This window comes from Aulostomus chinensis, chromosome 9, assembly GCF_037954235.1.
Source record: "Aulostomus chinensis isolate RoL2024-O1b breed Wild chromosome 9, RoL_Achi_v1.0, whole genome shotgun sequence".
Classification (NCBI taxonomy): Eukaryota; Metazoa; Chordata; class Actinopteri; order Syngnathiformes; family Aulostomidae; genus Aulostomus; species Aulostomus chinensis.
The window spans coordinates 17,552,598-17,577,762 of record NC_141328.1 but is presented as its reverse complement, the minus strand read 5'-3'; the positions used below and the strand labels follow the sequence as shown (position 1 = coordinate 17,577,762).

Here is a 25,165-nt window from a genome sequence, read left to right as displayed (position 1 = left end):
GTTAATTTAGTGATAAAGAGTATTTGCCAGGAAGTTAGCATGTTCCCTAGGAAACCAATGTAATATTTTAACACGAAAACAAACTTACCGCAGTGTTAAAAATCCTGGGTATGTGTCTGATCCCTCTCCAAATATTTGGAGAAGATCCACATAAGAATATGGTATGATGACACGCCATCATACCCACTGGTAACAGTGGAAGGGCAGTCATTCACAATGGGGAGTGATGTTTTCATGCTGTTTTTGTTTTTGCTTCAAGCAAGACGTCCAGGATGTGTTTACTTGCTTCATGATACAGGCGCCTCACGTTGAAGCAGCATGTTCCATATAGAAGCAGTGGTGTGCAGCACACAACGTGAACAATACACATGAACATAAAGGATTCTACAAATTAGGGCGTTACTCTCATTACTATGTGAGCAACATTGTCTTAATGTCTACACAGTTTGTATTTAACCTTCAACTTGCATTTTAATCTATAACAAAAGCTCCTCCTCTCAGATGCATCATGGGAGATGATGGAGAGATGCACTTACTTGGCATCTTTAGCCTTCTCCAGCAGCTCCTTGGCGTTGGTGATGTGCTGCGAGGTTTGGTTGATGATGCCCTCGACGTTGGTGAGGTTGGACATGCTGTCCTTTATCTGCATGATCATTTTGTCCACAGTGGTCTTGTTGAACGGCAGCTGGATTGACAAGACCTGCAGAGCCACCTTCTCTATGCTGTCTGGGTCTGCTCCCTCCTCTGGACAGCACAGGGAAAGCAAAGTCAACAGAGAACTAACAGTGAAAGCATGAAGAGTGTTTATTTCGCTAACTATCATTGTCATACCTGTGAGGAAATCTCTGATCTTCTTGATGAACTCTTTGAGTTTCTTGTTGGAGTTTTCAAAGTGGTCTTTCTTCCTCTGAGCTTTCTCCAGCGTGTTCATGGCCTGGTTCTTCACATCCTGTGTCAGAGAAGCTACATCCTGGAGCTGGACACAAGAAAACAAGAAATTCTTGTCTCCAGTCACAATAAAAGACACAACAGTATAAATCACAAAAACTTCCAGAAACCTTTCTGGCCACACCCTGCAGCTCATCGATGGCAGCGTTCAGACTGTTGGTGGCATTCCTGGCGTGATTCAGGGCTTCTAAAGAAGAGCTCACAGTCCCGTTACATCCTTGTCCACCACACGCACGCTTGCCCTCATCGTCCCGGCAACCAGCACCACCGCATAGACTGTCTGAGCAGCTGCCATTGGCACTGGCATTGCTATGACCACCACACACCTGCAGGGGAAAGCGTGGTATTATTATTATTCATGAATCACTACACACATACTCCATAGATGTATTTTACTGGCAGGCAGCACCCCTAGTGGGTGTAGAGGAAATTGCATGTATCCATGTACAGCTTTAAGGAATTTAAATTACATATTTTTCTGCTCGACAGTATAAATTCATGCTATTCTGCCATAAATAAAGTTATAATGACCCAAAAATTAAAATGTAGAACCATAATACATGTGGTAAATGCACATAAATGCCTGAACTGAAAGAGGAACTGCTTAAATAGCCCCCACGATGCTTGAGTCAGACTGCTGTTGCCATGGAGAATCAGCTGACTCTCTTATTGATTGCGCTATAATTGACATGTACGAGTGTCAGATAAGAGCTGGGCATAGCCTGGCTGCACTCCCAGGTTACACTTGATTCGTTGGTATTTCTCGACACGTAGAACAGAACTCTGTGAACCGCATCTGCGACGTTGAAGCAAACATATAGCAGTTTGAATTTCTCATTCAAATTTATTTTCTGGAGTATTTCTGACCCATTGCTTACTGATACTTTAGTCGATATAATCTCTGCATCACCTGAAGGCAGCTGGATAGTTGTTTGAACTGCTTTTACCTTGATTCAGTCAGAGGAAAGCAAACTTCAACCTCTGGTACCTTGTGACTGAGATGATGGACTGCTTTGTCCAGGTCATGAGCTTTCTGCTGCAGCTCTTCCAGCGATTTGTTCTGAGCTGCCATGTCACGAAGGAACTTGTCTTTACTGGCCTCCAGCAGGTCTTCGGTACGCGAGCGAATGTTTTTAGACTGCTGTACAGGGCTGACAGGACCGGACACTGAGGCGTTGCATTTCCTCTCAGCCTCTACCGACTCCTTATAGTACTTCTTCACTTTCTCATACTGATCTGTGAGGGAACATGAAGAGATTATTTGTCACCTTTCCACGACATGTTTTAGCGGGAATGACATGAACTAGAGAGGAGTGTGAAGATGAAGTAAAGAGGGAGTTAAGCAATTCACTGTCAAGAAAAAAAATAACTTTGTTACAACTTTAAAAAGTCATTGAATTTTCAGTTAATAAATTCAGTTAATAATTAAATATCATTTGAGAAGACAAGTTGAGTTAATTTAACAAATACCCGCATAAAATATAACTCTATAGATAAGGACAATGTTACATACATGTAAAATATGCACGAGGCAACATATGAGTTGTGAGAGTGTACATGTAAGGGCATGTTGTCATATTGTGGTTCCACTCTGGTACCTCTTTCAGGGTTGAAGGGCTTCAGTTGTTTATATGAGTTACATTTATATCTACACGCTATTTAAAGATGGCAACTCAGCAACTAACTTGCACATGTCTGAGGAGTACCTTTGCTCGAAACGTTACAATAAAACCCTTCAACGGGAGCTGGTGAGCGGCTCTTTATTTCTTTCCACTGATCATTTTTGTGTGCGTCTTATTTTTACATTCATTTGACTGACGTTTTTACCTGCGAATCCTGACGTGAAGTAGTCATCCATCTGCTGCCGTTTGAAAGCAACAGTGGCGTTAATGTCCCTCAGCTCTCTCTCCAGGTCACTCAGCGTGCGTTTCAGTGCTCCTTCTTCTGCCGCTGTTGTATTTAGCTCTCGTGTGACACCCATCAGACGCCCATCAGTCAAAGCAATCTCAGCCCTGAAAAACACACACACACACACACACACACACACACACCTCTTTCACATATTTTCTCAGCAGTTAGTAGAAGGAGACAAATCCTCCACTAAGTGGAATCTTCACCTTAGGTCATCAATACTCTGTCCAATCAGCTGATGGATTCTCTCACTGTCCTCCAGACTGATCAGATCCTGCACCTGCTTCAGTTTCCTCTCCAGGTTTTTGATGCGCGTGTCCGGGACTCCAGGGGTGACGCCACTCTCCAGGATCTTCTGTGCGGTGTACTGAATGTGTTCCAGGTCTCTTTTGATCTGACATACTGCATCATCCCACAGCTGGAAGCACGGGTGACACTGAACACATGTAGGGAAGACGCCAGTGAAGCCACGAGCACATTCATCACAGCGCTTCCCTGCCGCTCCCTCCCTGCACTCGCATGCCCCCGTTAGCCGGTCACACTGGGCCATCTCTGATCCCAGTGGATGGCAGTTACACTCTGGAAGGAAGGAGAAAGGGAGGGATTTAAGAAAGAATTGCCAGTATAAAAGATTGCTGCCACATTTAGATGAGTATAATAATTATTTGACCTGCAAGGGAAGGGTCAAGAAATTCCTGCTCATGAGCACTGGCTGTCAATTGTGTCTAAGGTGAGTTACCTTGACACTGCACCCGAGGGTCACCCCAGTGGAACTGCTCACACTCAGTGCACTGTTTTCCTCCAAAGCCAGGGCGACAGTGGCACTGGCCTGTGAACTGTTGGTGATTGAAAAAGACACTTTGGCAAAAGATACGGAAATGGATTGGTAGAGATATCAAATAAATGTAGAACTTACGAAAGGATGAAGCCTGATAAAGTGATGTGTCACCAAAAAAAAAAAGTACGTTCAGCCTTTGACGTGCTTATAAATTGTTGTCTTGAATTCCCTTACAGTTTTTTCCCTCCTGCATCACTTGTTTATGACTTCAGAATTCAGAAAGAGCCAGCCGTGTATATTGAGCTTGAAGCTAACGGTGACTGATAGCTAACAAAAGAATATGGTCTTACGTCGGCTTTATCCAGCTGTAAGCTCAGTTCAGTGCTGGTTCACAGTAACCAACTCACGTGCCAAACTGGAGTTATCGATTTTTTATTGTACATCAAAGTGTTTGTGAATTAATGAGCACACGGCTAAAGAAGGATAAAGAAGATGTGGATTTTAACACGTCAGGAACTTGAGGGATAGTAAAATCAATGTTTTTGGACAGTTTTGCTGTTGTCAGCTGTCAGTCACTGTTAGTTTCAAGGTCAACTTACATAGTTGGCTCTTTTTGCATTCTGTAGTCACAACGAAGTGATGCAAAATGTGAGCTCAGGACACCTATTTGTGAGCGCTTGAAAGGTAAAACACGTTTTTTGGGGTGAAGTATCTCTGAAAATTTTGTTTCATGCTTCCTCACCATGTTACAGTGGGTTCCCAGAGCATGTTGTGGGTTACAGCCACAGGGCTCACAGCCTCGGTCCTGACCGTAGTTCCAGTGGTTTGGTGCGCACTGGTCACAGTTATGGCCAGACACATTCTCCCTGCAGGAGCAGGCTCCAGTCTGCCGGTCACAGTGACACTGTCCGTCGCTACAAGCAGACTGGATGGTGCCAGCAGTCACACAGGTGCAACCTGAGACCAGAAAGAGATGGTAGATCATCTTCAGCCCTCACACCACAAAAAATGAGGAGAAACTAATAGTTCGGGAAAGATGATCCCAAATACAAAAAGACATTAAGCAGATATGACTATCACTCACGCCTGCAGTCATGGGCCAAAGCGTTGCCGTAGTAACTGTGTTGACAGTGTGCACAAGAAGGCCCGTCAGTGTGATACAGGCATTTGAGGCATTGGCCTGTCCTTGGGTCACACGACTCAGGGTCCTGAGTGTCGATGTTGCCATTGCACTCGCACGGGAGGCACTGTCCGCCTGGATGCTCTGGGTTACCATAGTAACCAGGGGCACACTGGTTACACCGTGATCCTAGTGGAGAAACAAGACAATGTGGCATGATGACTAGCAGCTCCAAGATGTGAGACATGAGTAGATGATGAACACAGTTACTTAGCTCACCAGTGTAGCCTTGTCTGCAGTTACATTTAATCAGGTTGGAGGTGAGATCTGCCTGGCAGGAGTGGCCGTTGAAGTGACCTGAGCCAGGGTTACCGGGACAGGGGCAGGGCCGACAGTGCTCCCCTGAGCCGAGCACCGGGTTTCCGAAGAAGCCGTCCATACACCTGAGACATACAAAGACACGATACGAGCCATTTTTAGTCTCAGCCTGATCACCAGGGACCCAGTTCGGGGAAGTCTTACCGTTCACAGAGGTGTCCTGCTGTGTAGTCCCTACATTCTCTACACTCCCCAGTTCGGGGGTCACAGCTGTCTGCGTGGCCGTTGCACTGACAGGGCGTGCAGCTCGGGAAGCCCCACTGGCCTGGTTGGCAGTCGGAGCACTGGCGCCCGGTAGCTCCCGGTCTGCAATGGCACTGGCCGGTGACGGGGTCACATTGGTTGCTTATTGAACCCTCTGAATGGCAGTCACAGACTGGAAGGGAGGCGGTAGTTCAGGGGTTATTCACTGAATTTACGCTGTTAGTTTGTGCTTTTAACTGGGATGAGGAGTCAGCTGCCACACCAAAGATGGCAGTAACAACAAGTATAATAAGGCGAAGATATAACAAAAATGCTAATGATGATGCTATGCTACTGTGACATTGTTAATTAACATAATTACTTTCACATCCTATATTTACTGAAAAGGGGATGAATGTGAACTTTAAATATAATTCACCTGATGAACAAATTATAAATTCAAATTTGGTTTCCATGACACCTTTCAAAAACCAAAGGCTGCTTTATGAAGTCAGGTGAACATAAACTAAGAAGGATATAAACAAAAATTAAAAATTTGTATTTCAATTATTTGCCCTGTGAGTCTTAACCACAACGTAGCAACAGGAGCATAATGTAGCAGGATTTTGCTGTTAGGCGCCATGACTGAGATATTGACTATTAATGGTGCTGAGTCAGGTACTTTTAATTATTATGGCTGAGGCAGTACAGGATTGATGAAACTTCTGCTGTCCATAATCAATCAATGGACCACATTACTATGAATAATGATGATCATTTTACAGATAATGAAAAGTGTCATTTCTGCTTGGCAATCAATATATATGCATGACTGAAAACATATTCAGATCCAGTTACCTACTAGTAATGGATTTTACTTGTGTCAATTTACTCCGAAGGACATTAATAGCAGTTAATTCATGCATAGGTATGTATATGGTTGTTAAATAACCATTATTTAAGCATAATCCACCATTTATTAATGGTGAACTTCATTATAAAGTGTGGAGCGTGTCCCTGAATTAACAATCAAGTTAACATCATCACTACATGATGACTAGAAATGTATGTTAGCTTTTAACTAAGCATTAATCATCAATGTAAAGTGTGAACATTTGACCGACCCAGACTCACCAGTGCATCCATTGACCCCAAAGCCAGAGGTTCCTGGTGCACACTGGTCACAGCGTCGACCCATCACGTTGGGTTTACAGAGGCACTGACCACCCACCTTATCACACTCACCGGTGAGAGACCCCTGGGGGTCGCACTGGCAAGCTGGATACAACACCAGAGAGAAAACTTTTAGCTGACATGGATCCACCTTGTTTAGATCTGTGATCGGTTTTGGGGGGCTGAACTTACGCAGGGCACCATCATGAATGACGGCTGAGATACTGCAGATGAGTTTGGAGCACATCTCAGCCAGAGCCGGCATCGGCGTGATCATAAAGGAATCCAAGCACATGTAGCGAATCATCTCCTCTCGTCGCTGCTCAGCCTCAGCATCGTTACCTTGGAAACCAGGAAGCTCGGTGTATTTGGGGATCAGTACCAACTGATGTGGTCAAAAAGACAAAAATAAAACAAGGAATTCATAAAGAAAGGATTAAAAGGATTCGGACAACACTAGTCAGAGATAATGAAGCCATCTGAACTTTGTTAAAAGGTTATTAAGAGTGCTGACTTTTTTTAGAAGCTCATCCCAAACTTTGGATGATCCATCATAGTCTATATTTTCCCACCACTAGAGGGAAACATCATGGCATGAAACTATGAGCAACCAGACTCTCTGCTCCTAAAATCAGTCGCTTGTCCTCATTGGTGTCACTTTTGATTGAGACAGTTCCTCCGATGAAGCATGAAGCAACAAAGCCATAGTGCTGCCACTTTCAAAGACCTCTCAAAGACAATGATGGCGGCGGGCTTGAACAATGACTCACCGAGTCAATGAGAATGAAGGCAGTGAGATGCCTGTGTGAAACCCCATGACGCTGGAACCTGATTGAAACCACGTAACGATTACTTGGTTCAAAACAGAACGGCCTGGGCATCTGGATGTATCTGGAGGAACACAATACATGCAACAAAAAAATACCTGTTATTCCAAAGACACTTAATTTATCTCTAATTCCTAGGATCCATGAGGTGAACTTTGATTATTTAGAGTAGCTGGCAGAAATGGGGACTCTAAAGTGGCCCAACTGGGGTTTTGGGACCTGAGAACAATTCTCATTGCAAACATTACCATTAAAGAATCATTTGATCACATCTGTTTGGTTGTTGTTGCCACAGAATTTAAATCAAACCACAGAGAGCAGCAGCATCAGCAACACAACCATTTGTTACAGTATAATCTTTGGTCAAAGTGAAGGACGACAGATCAGCAAATCGGACTCTGAATGAGCATTTTCCAATGCTGCCGTCGTCTTAACAGCTAGAACTCATCCACATTCGAAATGGGGGGCGGCGGCAAACTAGATACCTTACAACCAAAATGAACTAAAAACTAAATTATTGCAATAGCATTTATATCAGAAAGGACTTTGTGATATTTGTCATGTTCCCTTTAATATCTATTACCAAAGATATTGTATCAAATATCAACTGTTTTAGAGAGAAAAAAACAGAAACTTCCAAAAGTAAACACAGGGTTTCTAAAGAAGGGGAATAATCTATTTCCTTTTAATACTCTACACAATGAAATAGTCATATTTCATTGGTGTTCATTTGTATGTTCGATGAATAAAGAGCACCCACTGTTTATCTCTACCTGTGTTTGGCTTTCATTCCTCTGTCTGTGTTTTGAGCTCACTGTGATAATTGGTTTTGGCTGATGGATCAACAACAGAGACAAACGGAAGGAGAGCTACGGTCCGCTGAGACGGCCGGATCCGAGCAGAGACTGTTCTCTTTGTTCCAGATGAACTGAGGCTCTGAAAGACTTTTCGGCAGGTCGAAAGCGAACAGTCTTCATGTTGAGCTTCATGTTTGTTTCCTAAATCTTATTTCATGCTGCCTCTATTTCTCTACACTTTTGATATTAGCAGCAGGTCCTGAGCAGAAACTGAGTGGCCCGGCGGTGCAGGTTCAAGGACTTCTCTGCGTGGAGTTTGCATGTTTTTCCTGTGTCGATGTGGATTCTCTGGACGCTTCGGTCTCCTCGCACACACCAAAAACACGCAAGTGTGAATGGAGGCTACTGGCTGCACGTTAGTCCTGTGTGTTAGCCCACATCTGTCACATTTTGACTGCAGCCCTTCTCGTAGATAAACAGTAAAGCAGAGGAATGCAGTTATGTACTGACTCTGTAACAGAATGTGATATGCTATTCACATCTAAAAACATTTAGATGAAGGATTTTATGGTTTTGTTATCTTCTGTTATCTGTTTTGTTATTATCTTCGTTAACTGAATTTCGGGTGATGGCTGTATCCTGAGCTATGTGATGACACATTTTCAGGAAATAAAACACACACAAAAAAATCGGCTGTATCAGTTAAGTGGTGTATGATTTTGTGTAAAACAAAAAAAAAGTCGTCTGCACACTGTGGCTCTCTCTGAGTGTCGTTCACTGGTGGATCCACAGGTGATGCTGCACATCAAAGGAGCTACAGCGCGCAGACTTTTCTTGTCAGTAAGTTGTTCTATCGTTCTATCTGGTCCAGCACCTCTCTTAATTTCTTTCTTGATATGCACAACTGCTGTGTATTCTGATTATTGCACTTCATGCTCATCTTTTTTTAATTTATAAAAAATAATACACAGTTGAAGTTGATTTCAGAATGTCATTAGCTGACAAATATTAGCTGTTCAAATATTTGAATACCTCTGAACAAAAATTCATCCAGACACATGAAGATGGAGATATCTGGTGAATGTCCCTAAATTTCAGATGAGATGCTGTTGCCTCATGGGAAATGGAGGATCCACCGTGTTGCTCTCAAAACTCTGCTGCCAACCTTTTATTCAGCTGATACTCACAAAGGCTGTCTGGTATGTTTGTCTTCCTATCAGTGAATCAATAGTAAAAATACCACAGGGTGCAGTGGAACACGAATACAAATATAGATCTGACTCACATGGCGTGTGCAAGCCAGGGCAAGTTGAAATGACAACAAAGCAATGATGCAATCCTTCAAGAGCTATAAAAAAAAAAACCCAAACCATATCAAGATTCCGACAAATCCTTTAGGGACTTGAACAAACATAGAGGCCCCAGTCGCTCTCTCACTCACACACAGACACACACGGGTTTGTGCAGGAATCCTTCTTAGGATACTCCATGGACTTCTATTTATACGGACAGTCTAACCCAAACCCTAATCCCAACCAGTTAATGCCTAACCCTAACCCTAATACAACTTGAATTCATGTGTGTGTGTGTGTGTGTGTGTGTGTGTGTGTGTGTGTGTGTGTGTGTGTGTGTGTGTGTGTGTGTGTGTGTGTGCATAAGGACTGGTCCCTGGCTCCCATGACAAAAAGAAAGGTCTTCTCCAATACGTAGGTACCACCCCCCCCCCCTCAAAAAAAAGTTAACAAACACACAGACACACACACACACACACACACACAGAGTGTTTTGGTACCTGTTGCGATGTGGCAGGGTCACTGTGTACAGCTGTTCAGTTGGAAGGAGGTTTCCACATCGGAGACTAGATGGCAGCTGTTCAGATGTGATACTAACTATGGCCTCCCAGTCCTCTGTAGACTACAAACACACGCACACACACACAACACACACACACACACACACACACACACACACACACACACACACACACACACACACACACACACACACACACACTTTGTTCAAGACTGTCACTGAATAGGCAATTACCGGTAGTCAAAAAAACAAAGACACACCTCTGGTTCATAGCGGATCATGATGTCATACTCCATGGCATAGGGGATGTTGTCGATTTTAAACACAAGGCCAGCACCATCTTTGACACGGGCAAAACCTGGTCCTGTCCAGGTCACCATGTGGCTGGGGGTGTGCTCTCTATGAACGACCCTCACATCCGGCTGAAAAATACAGGCAAATATTCATTTGTTCCTGCTGAGATTAGAGCTGCTCTTTAATCCCATCATGGTTTAAATCATGAAATATTCAGTGACTGAACTTTTTTGTAACATGATAAATGTTGAGGCAGCACGGTGGTGCAGTGGTTAGCACTGTCGCCTGACAGCAAGAAGGTACTGGGTTCGAGTCTGAGTTCTGAGTTCGGGATCTTTCTGTGTGGAGTCTTCATGTTCTCCCTGTTCCTGTGTGGGTTCTCTCTGGTACTCCAGCTTCCCCCCACAGTCCAAAGACATCAAGAGGGGACGAGGCTGATTGATACTCTAAATTGACCGTAGGTGTGACTGTGAGTGTGAATGGTTGTCTGTCTCTATGTGTTGGTCCTGTGATGGACTGGTGACCTGTCCAGGGTGAACCCCGCCTCTGCTGGGATAGCCTCCAGCCCCCCCATGCCACTTAACAGGATAAGCGGTAGAAAATGGATGGATGGATGATAAAAAATTAGGTTGGGATAAGAACATTCCAGTGTAACATTCAAGTCACATTTGCTTATTCCACACAATCATGGAGCGCATTGCTCTTTAATGGGAGTGTATTTGAAGGTCAAATTGGCTGATGATGTCTCTTTGATTCTGAATTTGCTCTTAAGTGGATTGAGACATATCAAAGTTTAATAAGTATCATCTTGATTAAACCCTTAAACCAGTAACTCCCTGTTTTCAAGCACTTGAAGACGCTTTATTGTTTCACCACAGTGGAAATGAGTAACCCTGACCGTGCTGAGTTTAGATTCGAATAAAGACGATAATAAAAGTCCCTAAGTGAGTCAAGCAAAATCCAAATGCACCTCATAAGAGTGCAGACTGTTATGAATCTGTATTCTGTGCAGCCTAAAGAATGAAATTCATTCTCAGTCTCTGAGTTTTCACTCCGAGGGAGCCGACTTATCTGCAGCAGGGTAACCATGGAACATGAAGTCTTTAATGATCTGGTCTGTTTTGGATCTAAACCGGCTGGTGTAGATATCACCCAGGAAGGGAAGAGTACCCCCCCCCCCCCGCCATGATACACTCTATTATCACCCTTTGCAGTGCTTTCTTGTCCCGAGAGAAGTCATCAAAGGAGGCAGTGACACACCCTGAGAGCACAGCCTCTACTGTTGCAGCGATCAGGAGATTTTCTCTGGACTCAATTATCAGCGGTCTGAACCCATTTATTCAGTTCAGCTGTCTTTTGGCATTGAACCATTTTCACCTTGCAAAACACAATTTCTAAATCTCACTGTCGTTTCTTTTTTTTTTTACTTTTGGACAGTAACTGTCGCTCTCTATAACACGTTTTGACCAGTGATGCATTTGTGATGTAAAGGTGAGCACATTTACCAGGAGTTGGACACAAATCAAGCAGAAGTGTCATGACTACTACTTTTTTGCTACGCCGCAAAAACTCATCACGCTTTTTACTTACGATGTGACGAAATCAATAAATAAAAGTAGAAATATGAAAAATGGACAGAAACTTCTCATAGAGAGAAAGATGAAGGCACTGTGATGTGCTTCTCAATTAAAGTTTTTCCACAATCACTGGCGAATTTCACGAAACCTTCTACACTTTTCTCAACATTTTCAGCACAAATCTTTAACCTATGCACAACTGGTTTTGCTAGAAGAGCCTGATTTCGAAAACTGGATTTTGTGTTTACAGTTTTGAGAAAAGGGTTAAAAAGCTTTAAGACACGCGCCTTAATATTTGGGGAAAAACATTTCAGAACCACCTAAGATGCCACAACTGCTGCTTTGCTTCCTCGTATCCTCTGATCCTGAAGTCCACTGACTCCTCAGCCTCACTGTTGCCTTTAATCAGCTGTCAGTGAATCTGACCATGCTGTTGGAGCTTTTATGTATGTGTGTGTGTGTGTGTATGTGTGTGTGAATGTTTAGAATGTTTTGTTAGGAGCGTGACTTCACCACATAACCGTAATGTGACAGCACACTCGCTCTTAGGTGCAAAAATGTCAAACTGAATCACAGCAAATCAAATTCATCAGTTAGTGTCCTACTGTTTGTTGAAGCTGGCGGATACGTCTCAGCGCTGCCCGGTGTTGTTGGGAGTTGGTGAGGCGACGGTGACGCCGGTGTCTCCTCAGCTCCTCGCTCAGTTGCTGAACACAGTCGGTCTCTGCCTGAGGCCGAACTTTACCCTGAGAGGAGCGGAGAAGAAGAGGAGGAGAAGAGGAGATTCTTTTTCATTCCCAAAGTGAAGCATTTTCAATTCTCTATGTTTGACCAAAAATCACTCTCCCTTTTTCAGTCAAGATGTGCATTTATCACCTCATGATACACTCTGACCACCGGACCTTCAATCAGGATGATTTCCTTCTAAAACTAACAAACAGGCAACCTCACTTGTTGGTCATCAAGTACGTCCATGCATCTGTGACTTACTGTCTAGGACTGTGAGTTTCCTGGTCTACAAATACCAGAACAACTGAGCGAATCATCACCTGCAACACATGATAGGGTTACGTTTCTATGACAACAAATGAGTTATCGGATCATCTGTGTCCGTTTGCGCGGTTAGCTTTTAATGCGGCTGTTTTGTTGCAGAGTATTTGTGCCATTCGCAAAAGTTAAATAAAAAAATATGGATTGTTTTATTTTTCTGGTAACAAAACCTGACCAGCAACCTGAGTTTTATTTCGACATTAACTCGGTCAACTTCCGGGTCACTTGACTCAACTTTTAATATCCCGAAGGCAAGAAAAAATAGACAGACAAACTCGGTTTGTTATCTCACTTTTTTCCCCCTTTTGCTTTAGATTCAGTAATAAAAAGAGAAAAGAAGAAAAACAATTTTTTTTGCTTCTTAAGCAAAATTCAGAAAAAGACACGCCACTTCCCTTTATTCAGTTAGTGGTTCGACCTAAAAAACAAATGGACAAAAAGCACACAGATCTCAGGTTGTGCATCTTGTTGCCTCGTGTACATTCACTGCATTTATTCTCAGCCAGCGGGAAACAGAGAGAGTCATGCTGTCCTGAAAATTCTGCTGAGTAAAGAGAGAAACAAAGAACGTGAGGGTGATACTATGTTTTCTGTGTGTGGCTGTGTGTGTGTGTGTGTGCGCGTGTGTGCGTGTGTATGCATGCGTGCGCGTGTGTGTGTGTGTTTCATGGAGCAATAATGAGTTGTGACAGGTTGGTATCTATGCAACTGTCTGGCGTGTTTATGGGTCACTTCAGCTGTGGAGCTCTGCTACGCTGACTGCCTCCTCCAGATACTGTGTAACTCTCGCCAGTGACAATGTGACGTAGTTTAAAGAGTGAAATCATCAGAAGTGCTGGTAAAATATGAGGAAGCTCGGCGAACTGCCAATCATACAAACCAGCGATCCAGTATTCTACGCTGGCTAAAGTCCATCCACTGGTCTACAGTGGATGGAATTATTAACGGCTGTGGTAAGAGTCTCTAAGTCAGGGTGATTTTTGAATGTGGTTTTGGTTAAATGCATGAAATAAGAATTTTAACAATTTTCTAAAAAGAAAAAAGCTAGTTAATGTTCATCCGTGGTGCAGTTGCTTCAAATTGTAATGTTAGTTTTGTAATTCAGACAATTGCATTCATTAAAAGCAGTGTGTTCAACTTTTGTTGATACGCTCATTTACAGTATCAGTTATGCGTGTACAGAGCAGGGAGGCCGACGTGTTTTAGGCTGCCGCGGCAACCTCACGTGTCAAAGAAACATCCCCTCTTATTTACTGTCTTGCATTGTCAACTTTTTAACGATTTGGATTCAATACTTGGCTTTTTTTTTTTCCTCTCCCAACATTCCTGTAGTGGTGATGTTGTGAGAGGGGTCTGCCTGAGCTTGCCCACAGGGCTGACTGGGCAAGTAAGCAGGAGGTCCCTTTAGAGGGGAGCAGATAGATGAGGAGGGTAGACAGGCAAGCAGAGGAAAGAATGTTTGGAAGCGGGTAGACAGAGATGGGAGTGGATAGAGACGCTGGCAAGAGGGGCGACTGAGAATGATGGAGAGCTAAGATTAGTCTATGACAGCAGGAACAAGCTTGTCACAGTCCCTGAGTGGTCCGGGGCAGGGGTCGGGGGGAGGGGGGTCAGGGGGGGATAAGGGATTAATAAAATTTGGTTGCCTCAGGAGATTTGAACAGCAATAGTCATGGGTAACCAATGAGGTATGACATCGAAACCTCTCATTTGCGGTAATTTTACATGCATCCTGTCTCGATAAGCATCTGACAAGACAAGACAAGTCCATAAAAAAACGTTTTATTGTAGCATGACAACAGTGAAATTGGTTACAGACCAAAGATATCTGTCCCGAACGAGCCGGTTCAGAGGGCCGGCTCTTTTCAGTGAACGAGGGTCAAATACTCTGGCTTTTTTTAAATCAATACAAAGTCGGAAACACACTCATACACTGGCTGAAAGTGATGTTGATGTCCTGTGTGTGTGTGCGCGTGTGTGTGTGTGTCTGAGCAATCAATCACATAAGACGCCAGATAGAGGTGATACCGTCAGGTAGGAGCTGGGGGGCGGGGCCAAGAGACAGCTCAACGCAGCAAGGACGCACAAAACAGCAAACAAAGATAAGCAACAGGCGCAAAGGAATTTGGACGGTAATAAACAAACTTATATTTACACTATACCAAGAGCAAAAAGAATCTGCTCTTATTGCTGAACTGAGCCCAATGCAGCGGCTTGTTAAAATAAAAAAACAGAATTGGCGCCACTAATGCACACCAGCAGTCTCTCCATTTATGAATCCTTTTCATTCCTTCCAGATAGAAGTATGATAGCAATGCAAATCCTACATTTTCAGTCCTTAACTTTTCAGTCAGTCTCACATGTAGTCGATGATGTAAAGAGAAAAATGACTTCATCCAAATGTTCCAAGGTGTCAAAACAAACTATTTTACAGTTGGCCTTGATCCATCACTCGATGAGCAACCTTGGTCAGACTTTATGGTGCACACAGTGAATATATTGCGATATCCTGCGGTCAAAAAAAAATACCAACAATGATAGTCATTGTGTTTTATAGACGCATTGCTGTTGTTCAGTGTGAAGCTTTTTGATGACCTCACGATTCAAGTAACCCCCTCCAGGGGAAATGCTTATATGTGAAGCTGCAGCATTGAGAAATGTTTGTATTATTACTTCAGCACTAGTGGGGCTTCAGTCCTCCTTCTGTTCACACTATCTTCATAATGCACAGCTTAGTGAACCGCAACACGGACAGGGAGGGGACCTGTACCCATGGAGGGGTCTGAGTCCATTTGGAGTGTTCACACAGGCGCAAAAAACGCTGAATCACTGGTGTGAGTCATCATCAGCCTACACAGCAGGCTACGATGTCTAGTTTGATCCCACACTTGGGTTTGATTAACCACAAACTGAGAGAGTTGGTTTGTAACCAGACCTCTTTGAGGAGGCGGTCCAGGTCCAGTTGTTTTGATCAGTTCCTTTGCTGTACCCACACCTGCCCAAACGAACCGTACAAAGAGAACAAACTGACCAGATCTGGATTCAAATGACGATTTAGGGGCGAAAACCCTGAATGCACCCTTCCATGAGCGTTGTGACCTGAAATGTGACATTCTCTGAACCATGGCTGCGCTCTCACCGGCAGAGAAGGGTCGCTCGGCGAATGTCCAACGGCGTCTTCGGCTTCATATTTGTAGTAGTCAAGCGGAGCACAGAAATACCCAGGCTGCACCTCCGAACACTGTCGACCAATCAGATGCCTCCTGCAGTCACACTGTCCATTCTCCATCATGCACCTACAGGAGCAGATCAGGAAAATCTTTAATGGTGTAACTGCAACGGACGTTCACCTCTTAATATCAAAAGGATATTTTTGAGCAAACAATCAATTTTAAAGATCTTTACCGATTGTTGAAGGCTCCACCGAAGTCGCAGTCACATGGTCTGCAGCCGGCCAGGTCATTGCTCAGTCCCCAGTATTCAGGCTGAAGCGACAGACGTAAACTTCAATACTGTCATTCAACTCTCTCTTACTCTGTAATGATGTTGCCCTTTTGCAGTCAATGCAAATATAGCAACTTTATTGTGAGAAAGACCAACAAAAACGAATAATGAATAAAGCCGCTGCCCGATGATTGAGTCTGGGGCTCGGGCATCACCCAGGAGGACACTTCAGCAGAGATTTGAGGTCAACATGGAGATTTGTTACTAGAAAAATGAATAAAACCAAATAAAAAGTACACTGGCTTTACAGGAAGGAAGGAGGGGTGAATGGATAAATCCTCTTAAGTCCTTATCTAAAATAATCAGAATCAAACCAGGTAGTTTCTGATTACCTGGCTGCAGCTTTACTTCTTGAGCTAAACGCCTCTCTCATGCGAAGGTATCTCTTCTACATGACACCATTTTATATATAACCCCAATCCCTTACAGAGCCAGGTGAGAAAACTTGACATCAGTCTTGACCCCAAAGTGCGTTTGGACCCTAATTAACAGCCATATAAATGATATTTGAACAGGAACATCTCCATTAGCAACAGACTGGAGCAGAAGGGTTGTTACTAACCAGACACTGATTGCAGTAGCGACCGGTGACGTATCTTTTGCAAGAGCAGTCACCACTGATCTGGTCGCATGGAGCTCCCATCATAATGATGCCACGAGGGTCGCAGTTGCAAGCTGTTGGATATGCAAGCGCGCGCACACACACACACACACACGCGCGCGCACACACACACACACAAACAAAATAAGACATTGTCTTAAGATGTGAAAGACGATGATCAAACATTGGGTCGACAAACAAACTACTACATACGCTGACAGCCCAGCGGGTCGTTCTGGCTCAGTCCGTAGTAACCTTCTTTGCAGTCATCACAGCGCATGCCTTTAACGTTGGCTTTGCAGCGACACTGGCCTGAGATCATGCCCATGTCCGGGTCGGTGTGACTGTCACACACACCTCCCTCCAATGATCCGACAGGGTCACAGTCACAAGCTGGATGTCAAAGGTCATGTGAAGAATGTAAGGGAAGGTGGAAATGATGTAACAAATTACACAAATGAATGATTAACATTTTTAGGTTTATAAATTCTTCATACAAAATAAAAATGACTCACCATTACAAACTCTTGGGTCCCTGATATCTCTGTTGAGGTCTCGATAGTAGAAAGGCTTACACATCTCACAGTTGCGTCCCATGGTGTTATGAAGACAGTCGTCACACACTCCTCCGCTTACGTTAGCCGTGGCTAAATACACCGCCATGTCAAAGTGACACTGGTTTGAGTGGCCGTTGCAGTTGCACTCTATAAAAAAAGGGAAGCAAACAGACTGCTTTTTTCATGAGACAATGCATGTGTTGCTCCCCACCCCCAGTCAAAAATGACCCTGTCATAAAGATTGTATATCATTCCCAAATTCTGTCTAATTCAATCACTGTTCAAATATTCTTCATTACCCCAAGTTTCATACTGCTCTTTGGAATTTAGGGTCACTAGACCTCATTTACATGAAACTGTATCTTATTTTTGAGTTTAAAAAAAAACTTTTGAAAGGGGTCAACTATTGAGCTGATGACATCATGACAGTCAAGATGATGGTACCAGAAGGAGCAGCCTCACGTCACTTAGGTGATATCATGAGGAAGCAGATGCAAATCATCCCGTTTAATACCAAACACATTTGAAATACATACAGGTGACCCCCCCGTGAGTCTGTTAACAGTTGAGGAGTCCGGAACAGGGGGGTGTGTGTGTGTGAAAAAGTCACATGATAAATGATAAAAATGTGTGCGTGTGTGTTCCCACCTCGGCAGCTGTGTGGGTTATCAACCTCAGCTGGTCTCCATGGAAGGTCGTTGTGGAAATCTCTGCAGCGCTCACAGTTCAGGCCCTCTGTGTTATGTTTGCACACACAGCGACCATGGATCTGTACACACACACACACACACACACACACACGTGCACACACGCACAGCGTGATTAGATGATCAATTTTTATCATTTCCTGCTTTGTGTCATTGAAACGCGTTGCATAGTATGTAAAAACAAGAGGACATTTCTGTTATTGTCAATCAAACATCCAGATCTCTTGTCTTGATCCAAGTGTGTTTCATCCCACAGAGCCAACAGTAATGGCTACAACTTAAATAATTAAAAAAAAAAAGGTTTATACCATGCCCCTCTCTCTTGCATCGACTCCTGGCACTGGTGCGCACTCTGAGGCGTGTCCATAACAGAAGCAGCTCCCTCGGACCACCAGCTCATAGATGGCGTAGTAATATTTCTGCAGGACGTCAAAGCGCCGGTCCAGCAGGTCATCTCCCAGGGTATTCAGCTTTGTGAGGTTGATGCGCAGGTTAGTGATGCGCAGAAGTTCTGTGGGAGTATAAAAAAAAAATCTATATCCTGTTTCAGACAAAACTAGACTGTCGTTGTAGCCATGTTTGTCCTAAATGACCAGCAGTCTGACGAGTTTCTCTTTAATTTTTTTAGAGTCTAAAGAAAGGTTGTTAATTGTTCTGGTGTTAGAATTTCATTTATTTTTTAAAATTTTATCTTTTAAAAAAAGACTTCATGATTAAACTGGCAAAATATGTGCAATTGTTGCATCCACCAAAACATGTTTTATAAATATACTGTTTGTCCAAACTGAAAGTGAAATTTTTGTTTGCTGAATTCCATTAATCGTTACCGGTGGCAGCCATATTGGATTATTAGTATTCATTTTTGAAGGGAATTATTAGTATTTATTTTAATCTTATTTTTTTCCAAAATCTTTAAAATATCGAAAGATTATACTTTTTTTAAATTACATGTTATAATGTACAAAAAGTCGGTGTCCTGATTACCTTCGAATTCCAAGTTGATGGAACTTGGGAAAGCAAGTAGAGGTAATCTGATAAAAATTCAAAACAAATAAATTTTTCCACAAAATTAACTTGACTTGTCTTCTTAAGTTCCATCAACTTAAAATCCGAAGGCAATGGGACACCAACTTCATAAAGGATAGGTTTTATTTTCATGGCCCATGCCCCTCCATGGATTTGACTATTGCAGCTGCATGCAGGCAGGGAGGGACGGCTGAAAGTGAGGGTCAGCGCGTTACGATGCAATGCTGCTAATGATAAATGTTCATTACTAAGAGTTAAAAATCTCATTGTAAGAAATCCCACAAAGGATGACTTGACTAACCTTGAATATCCAAACTGTAGGGGTCTTTCACGTGAATGGCGGGATCCAAAACTTTATAAATCACCTTGAACACAAAACAGGGTTTTCAACTTGAAATGAGATTATTCGTGTGAAATTAATACTTTTACAAAAAAAGAAATTAATTTCTTACAGCTTTAGTTAAAAGACAGAAAACAACAGTTGGGGCTTGAGTCAGCTAGATGAATTTTTGTTTTCTGTACAAACCAGATGAAGATCATCACAGCGTCCTTGCATAAAAAAATTCCTTAATTTTTCCAACGCGCTGATAGTTCAATATGTCTCAGAGCTGAATATAAATGCCGCTGCTAGATGTAGAACATGCTAATGTTAGCTTCTAGTTAGCAACCAGCATTTTTAAGACACACAAAAAGCTTTGAAATTCATGAGTGCAGTATTTCCTGATGTATATTTGCTGTAACACAAGACATCTTATCCTTGTGAGAACCACTGACCCGATTTCAGGTATTTAACATAAAAAAACCCACTGACTGTCAGTATGAGGGAAATGGACGTTCAACAGAGCTAATTTGCTTGGATTGTGAAGCACTGTTAAGAAACAGGCATTGTAACGGCTCTCTTTTTCTTTTAAATAAAGGATTTTATAGCTTCCTCCTCTTACCTCTCCATTGGTGGAGGGTTCGATGTCAGAGTAGCGTTCTTCACAGATTACGTCGTTGATGTGGTGCAGGCCGTTGGCTGGGATGCTGGGAAAGGTTCTAGTACAGTTTGATGCAAAGTAGCGGTAAGGACGCCACGTTCGTCCAAAATCAGCTGAGCGTTCAATCATCATGGCAGCAGGGCGGAAGGTCTGAGGATGAAAAGTGAGATTTTTTTCTTCATTTGCAGATCCTATTAGTGCTTTTCAGGATTTATCTTATTAAAATGGGACATAGCGGTGAGTTTTCTTCTCAAAATGTATGCGATTTACGTGTGATCTTTCCTTCCATGTTTGCTTCTGTAACAGTGTATCTGATGGAATGCAGCCGCTGACTTTCACAACAAACACACACTTGCACAAGTATGCACTCTGACATGCTTAAGCCCATACAGGAGAGTCCCCTTTCAAAACAGAGATCCGCAAACACAAACACGCTCACTGTCACCCACATACATGCAAAAAGTGTGTGTGTGTGTGTGTGTGTGTGTGTGTGTGTGTGTGTGTGTGTACCTTAAACTTCATAATGAGATGTGTGAAGTGGAATTCAGCCTCCAGGTTCAGTCTGATGCTGACACTCTCCTGTCCTGTGAAGGAAATGACTGTCAGTCGGTAGCATAACAACACAATTGTGCTACAGTTGAGCCTGGAACTTTTTCCATCTCCTTTTCTGTCTCTCACTCAAAAAATGTATCTGAGGCCATAGAATTACACTTCAGTTGCTTTTTTGTCCAGACGGACTACATGACATTCCTAAGGTGTTCTAGTTTAAACTTACAGTTAAAGCATTACTTCACCCAAACAGTGTCTTTTGACTTTAAAGTACTTGTGCTCAAAAGGACGTTCTCCCTCCTGTGTAATTTATTTGGCACTCCAGAATGCAGGAAGAACCAGCAATGTATATGCAGTTTGAAGCTAATTCATAACTGATGGCTACTAACAGCAAAATTGTCCAAAAAGGTCCATTTACGAACGCTCAAGTGCATCATCATCCAGTATAATTAACACCTTCATATGCGCAGTATTCCAGAAAAAAAATCGATTTAAGCAAAAACCAAACAAGTTGGTTCAAGTGAATACACCTCACTCTGTGCAACCCATTTCTGCATTCTGGCACCACAAAAATATGATGCAACAGTGAAAAATGGTAGTTTGTGAGCCTATTTGTGAGTACCTGAAAATAAAAAAATGACCGATTGAAGTATCATTTTTATGACTGTGGAATATTTTGACAATTCATAACTTCTTTACAATTATGCATTCTAAAAACAAGGTCACAAACCCATTCAACACACGCGCAACGCACGCATACACGAATGACAATGCAATGAACGCTGACAATATCTTCATGTTCCGTCACCACCGAGGACACACACAGCCTACGTACCGTTGACAGACTGCCACCAGGTGTGTTCTCCATTGCTGTCCATGAGGTAGATTACATTTTCGATACGGTGGCTGTTCCTGTGTCGGTACGGGTCATAGGGACGCTGAGAGTTGCACTCAAAACATTTGTCGGATTCCTGTTGAGAAGGCAAACACAAGTGTACGCACCGTGAATGATGGAAAGATTCTCTTTGATAGGTTTTCATAAAAGTGGACTAACAGGGCTGATGGATAAGACAGTGCAAGTAAATGGTTGTGCAGTGATAAATGACGGTTGCTGAGGGACAGGAGTCTGGCACCTGAAAATATAATTCCTTGCTGAAAAATTATGTTAAAGTTCCAGGAAGCTGAAGAAGAGGAGGGGCTTGAAGCTGAGGGCATGGGAAAGATACAAGAATGTGAAAACCAAAGCCAAGTTAAGGAGTCCGGACGAAGTGGTGTGCTTGAAATGTTAGAAACAGAGGTCAGATAAAGGATAGGCGCAGGTGATCGAAGTGAGTAAGCAGTGGAGAGGGTTCTCATTGGGGTGAAGCACAAAAAGGAGGCCAGTAGAGAGCTCGGAGATACTGAGAGAGGGTGAAAAGGGGGTGCATGTGAGAGGGGGACCATGAAAAGGGGAGCTGTGAGCAGGAACAGGGCTCAGCAGGCAGATGAGGGTGGGCTAGTACAGAGAATCAGCAGTATCCAGGGCAGCGCTTCTTAATTAGGTTGTTGTCAAGGGTGATTAAGCTGCTAACAGCAACATTACAGAGCATGCTGGATGTGGAAGTGGGTGGGCAGGAGGCAGGGTGCATGTTCAGGGCTTGGCTATGCTTGTGACTTAAACGAGCCAACTGTAAAATGTATTTAGGGTACATAGAAATACAAAATTCAGCCAATGCAGCTGTATTTTTCCAGCTAACGCAACAATGACCGTAACAGCAGGAACTAAAATGAACCAATGTTGAATCTATAGGCACAAACACATTGTGCTACATTGCTAGCTAAATTTAGCAAGCAACACATTAAAAGCCTAAAAGGAAGTCAGAGTTGAATAACTGAAGTATCAAGAGAGAGATAGCACGTGACAAAGTGAGAGTGAAGTTCCCAAAAACTTGTGGCATAGAATGTAGCATGTGTGTACCGCTAAGCAATGAAACGATAATTAAGAAAGATATTTCCTGAAAATAAATATCAAGAACATGCCTTGAATATTATATTGTTTTTTTAATGTTCCAATGCAACATACTTTTAACTTGAAAGCTGTCTGTGAGCTGCGAAACAGGAAGTAGCATGGTTTGTTTATTGCAGCCAAGCTAACGCGCTAGCAGTGGCTCGTAGTAGATCGTTGCAGCTTAAGGTACAGAAGTCCCTTCTATCGCAGATCTCAAACATTGCAGCAACATGTGTACAGACAGACGAACGATTGTGTGTGTACGACTTATTTAATGTGACACAGTTTAGACATAGGTGCAAAAAACAGTACATCCAGGGTTCATTTTGATGTATAGAGCGGTACTGACAGTGACAAAAAAAAGACTACTAAAGTTTATATTTAGGAGTTCACTGAGAAGTCCATGTTCCATTATTTGATTATTTAAATTTGCATTTTCACACTGCTACTTATTTGTTATATTGTTTATTCAAATAGTCGCACATGTGCTGCTTGGGAATGCATGATTTCTGGGGTCCATACGGTAGACAAAAATAACAAGAAGCTAATTATGCAAAAATAAAAAATATTTATTCTATTTGAATCTAATTCTAGATTCAAATAGAATAGAATAGTCAAATAGAATTCTAAATTCAAATACCATACTCAGACTTTCACGTTTGTAGAAAAACAAAACTTGAAAGTTTATGTTCATGCAATCCGGCTGTGTTGATCTTTTCATTCGAGGAAACAGTAAGGCTTCATTTGGTGCTTAACTTGTGTGGCTTTAAATCTCTCTCTCTCTCTCTCTCTCTCTCTCTCTCTCTCATTCTCACTCTCTCACACTGCTGAGCTCTTAGGTCTATCCTATTAGTCAAGCCTGGTCAGATCAACTAGAAGGCTTTCTATCCAACAAAACACTGATGTAAGTCTAATGTTGATTTGAAAACACTTCTTTGTCACACTACAAAAATAGTACACCCACCTCACACTTCCCTTTCTACTCCCCTTCTGATTCTGAAAATGATATTTGTCTGCCTTAAATAGAACATCTCATGACTCTCGTTGTGGTACCCACTCCTTCCTTTTTTTTTTCATCCCTCCTCTTTGCCATGTCAGCTTGTTGAGAATTACAGTTTTAGTTCCACTCAACCAGGTGGGTCTAGGGCGCAGTCTGGGTCCCCTTTAAAGGTCCTCAACACAATCGGCTTAGCGGCAGCCCCTGAAATGCATCGCTTCTCCTGGGATATAACTGTGCAATCTGATCTCACAGGGGATGACAAAACAAGTTTGGAGGATCTTTGTCAAACACGTGTGATTGATGAACTTCTGCTGAGGGAGTCATGTTTGGTGTGGGCCTCAAAAGTGGTTGCTAACAGACCCCGCTATGGGCCGCACCTGGATTTATGGTGTGACAGGTTGTCACAATATCCTGCCCACTACAGTGGTGAAGGGGCAACGGCATTCAGAAAATGTCACTCATGTTCACCTGGAAGTGGGATATTCCTACCCTGAGGGACAGAAGTACAAGTACATACATGTAGATACAAAAACATGCATGCATGTGTACAGATGCAAGACTGCTGAGCATGTCAGAAGTCACGTCACTTAAAGAAGGGAGAAAAACTGCACAGGTTTGGCCACAACATGGATCACATCCTGGTTGTTGGAGCCATAGTTGTCCCAGTACTGATTTTGATTCTGCATATCAGTTTTGATCTTATAGGTTCCCCATTTTATTCCAAAATTGTAAAAAAGAAAAAAATAGGGGGAGGGTCTAGATGAGAGTGATGTTGAAATTGCAAAATAACTCTTCAGTGTTAACCAAGGATTTGAAATCGTACATTGACCCGTGACACTCTACTTTGGCCTGCCTTTCCTTTAAAACCAGTGACAACAGTGTTTCGGTTAATACCGGTTTCATCTTTGGGTTAAACTGTGAGCTAAACATTCCTGGTCATTTTTTTTCTGCTGAGATGCCTCATCAGTCTGTTAATGATGAATTGTTGCTGTTTTTCCTTCGCTTCAAGGGATCGCTGATGAAGCAGCTCTGATTCATCACAAACTGAGGTGAAACTGAAGCTCGACGGCTCTCATCGTCTTCTTGTGCTGCCTTCAGTTTCTTTTAATCCTGGTCTTCTCCTTACTCAGTGTCCTTTTGGTTATTTAAGATAAGTACATTCTAACTCAACTCTTACGGCGACCTGACATAGTGCTCCTATGGCAACTGCTGGGCCAGCGCGACTCAACATTTGTGCATGTCTGTTTTAACAATAGGAGACAGTCAGTCAGTTAGCCCCTGACACGTTTCTAGCTCGGCCCGGTTCCTGAGTCTGTTGACTTAAATACAAAAACTGAGTTTGATTGTACGTTTAAGGCTCATTCATTCAGTGCGTGGTACTGACAGGGTGGGCAAACATTAGGAGG

The 25,165-nt window shown here is 42.8% G+C and overlaps 1 protein-coding gene across 3 annotated transcripts in view; it reads right to left on the bottom strand.

The window, feature by feature from the left end:
* lamb2l (laminin, beta 2-like) overlaps positions 1–25,165 on the bottom strand; it is a 46,911-nt gene that overhangs the window by 3,277 nt on the left and 18,469 nt on the right. For all 3 annotated transcript variants that reach the window (XM_086214027.1, XM_086214029.1, XM_086214028.1), the window contains 28 exons: positions 21,608–21,743; positions 20,734–20,807; positions 20,185–20,373; positions 19,545–19,608; positions 18,526–18,728; positions 18,159–18,279; positions 17,469–17,657; positions 17,167–17,346; positions 16,915–17,027; positions 16,254–16,333; positions 15,988–16,144; positions 12,404–12,544; positions 10,188–10,349; positions 9,908–10,029; positions 7,262–7,382; positions 6,684–6,876; positions 6,453–6,596; positions 5,280–5,511; positions 5,037–5,200; positions 4,722–4,946; positions 4,380–4,594; positions 3,599–3,695; positions 3,066–3,438; positions 2,776–2,960; positions 1,937–2,184; positions 1,059–1,274; positions 832–976; positions 537–744 (listed from right to left, as the gene is read on the bottom strand). In XM_086214027.1, coding sequence (XP_086070153.1) covers positions 537–744; positions 832–976; positions 1,059–1,274; positions 1,937–2,184; positions 2,776–2,960; positions 3,066–3,438; positions 3,599–3,695; positions 4,380–4,594; positions 4,722–4,946; positions 5,037–5,200; positions 5,280–5,511; positions 6,453–6,596; positions 6,684–6,876; positions 7,262–7,382; positions 9,908–10,029; positions 10,188–10,349; positions 12,404–12,544; positions 15,988–16,144; positions 16,254–16,333; positions 16,915–17,027; positions 17,167–17,346; positions 17,469–17,657; positions 18,159–18,279; positions 18,526–18,728; positions 19,545–19,608; positions 20,185–20,373; positions 20,734–20,807; positions 21,608–21,743 — 4,697 coding nt within the window. The remainder of the gene's footprint in view (positions 1–536; positions 745–831; positions 977–1,058; positions 1,275–1,936; positions 2,185–2,775; positions 2,961–3,065; positions 3,439–3,598; positions 3,696–4,379; positions 4,595–4,721; positions 4,947–5,036; positions 5,201–5,279; positions 5,512–6,452; positions 6,597–6,683; positions 6,877–7,261; positions 7,383–9,907; positions 10,030–10,187; positions 10,350–12,403; positions 12,545–15,987; positions 16,145–16,253; positions 16,334–16,914; positions 17,028–17,166; positions 17,347–17,468; positions 17,658–18,158; positions 18,280–18,525; positions 18,729–19,544; positions 19,609–20,184; positions 20,374–20,733; positions 20,808–21,607; positions 21,744–25,165) is intronic.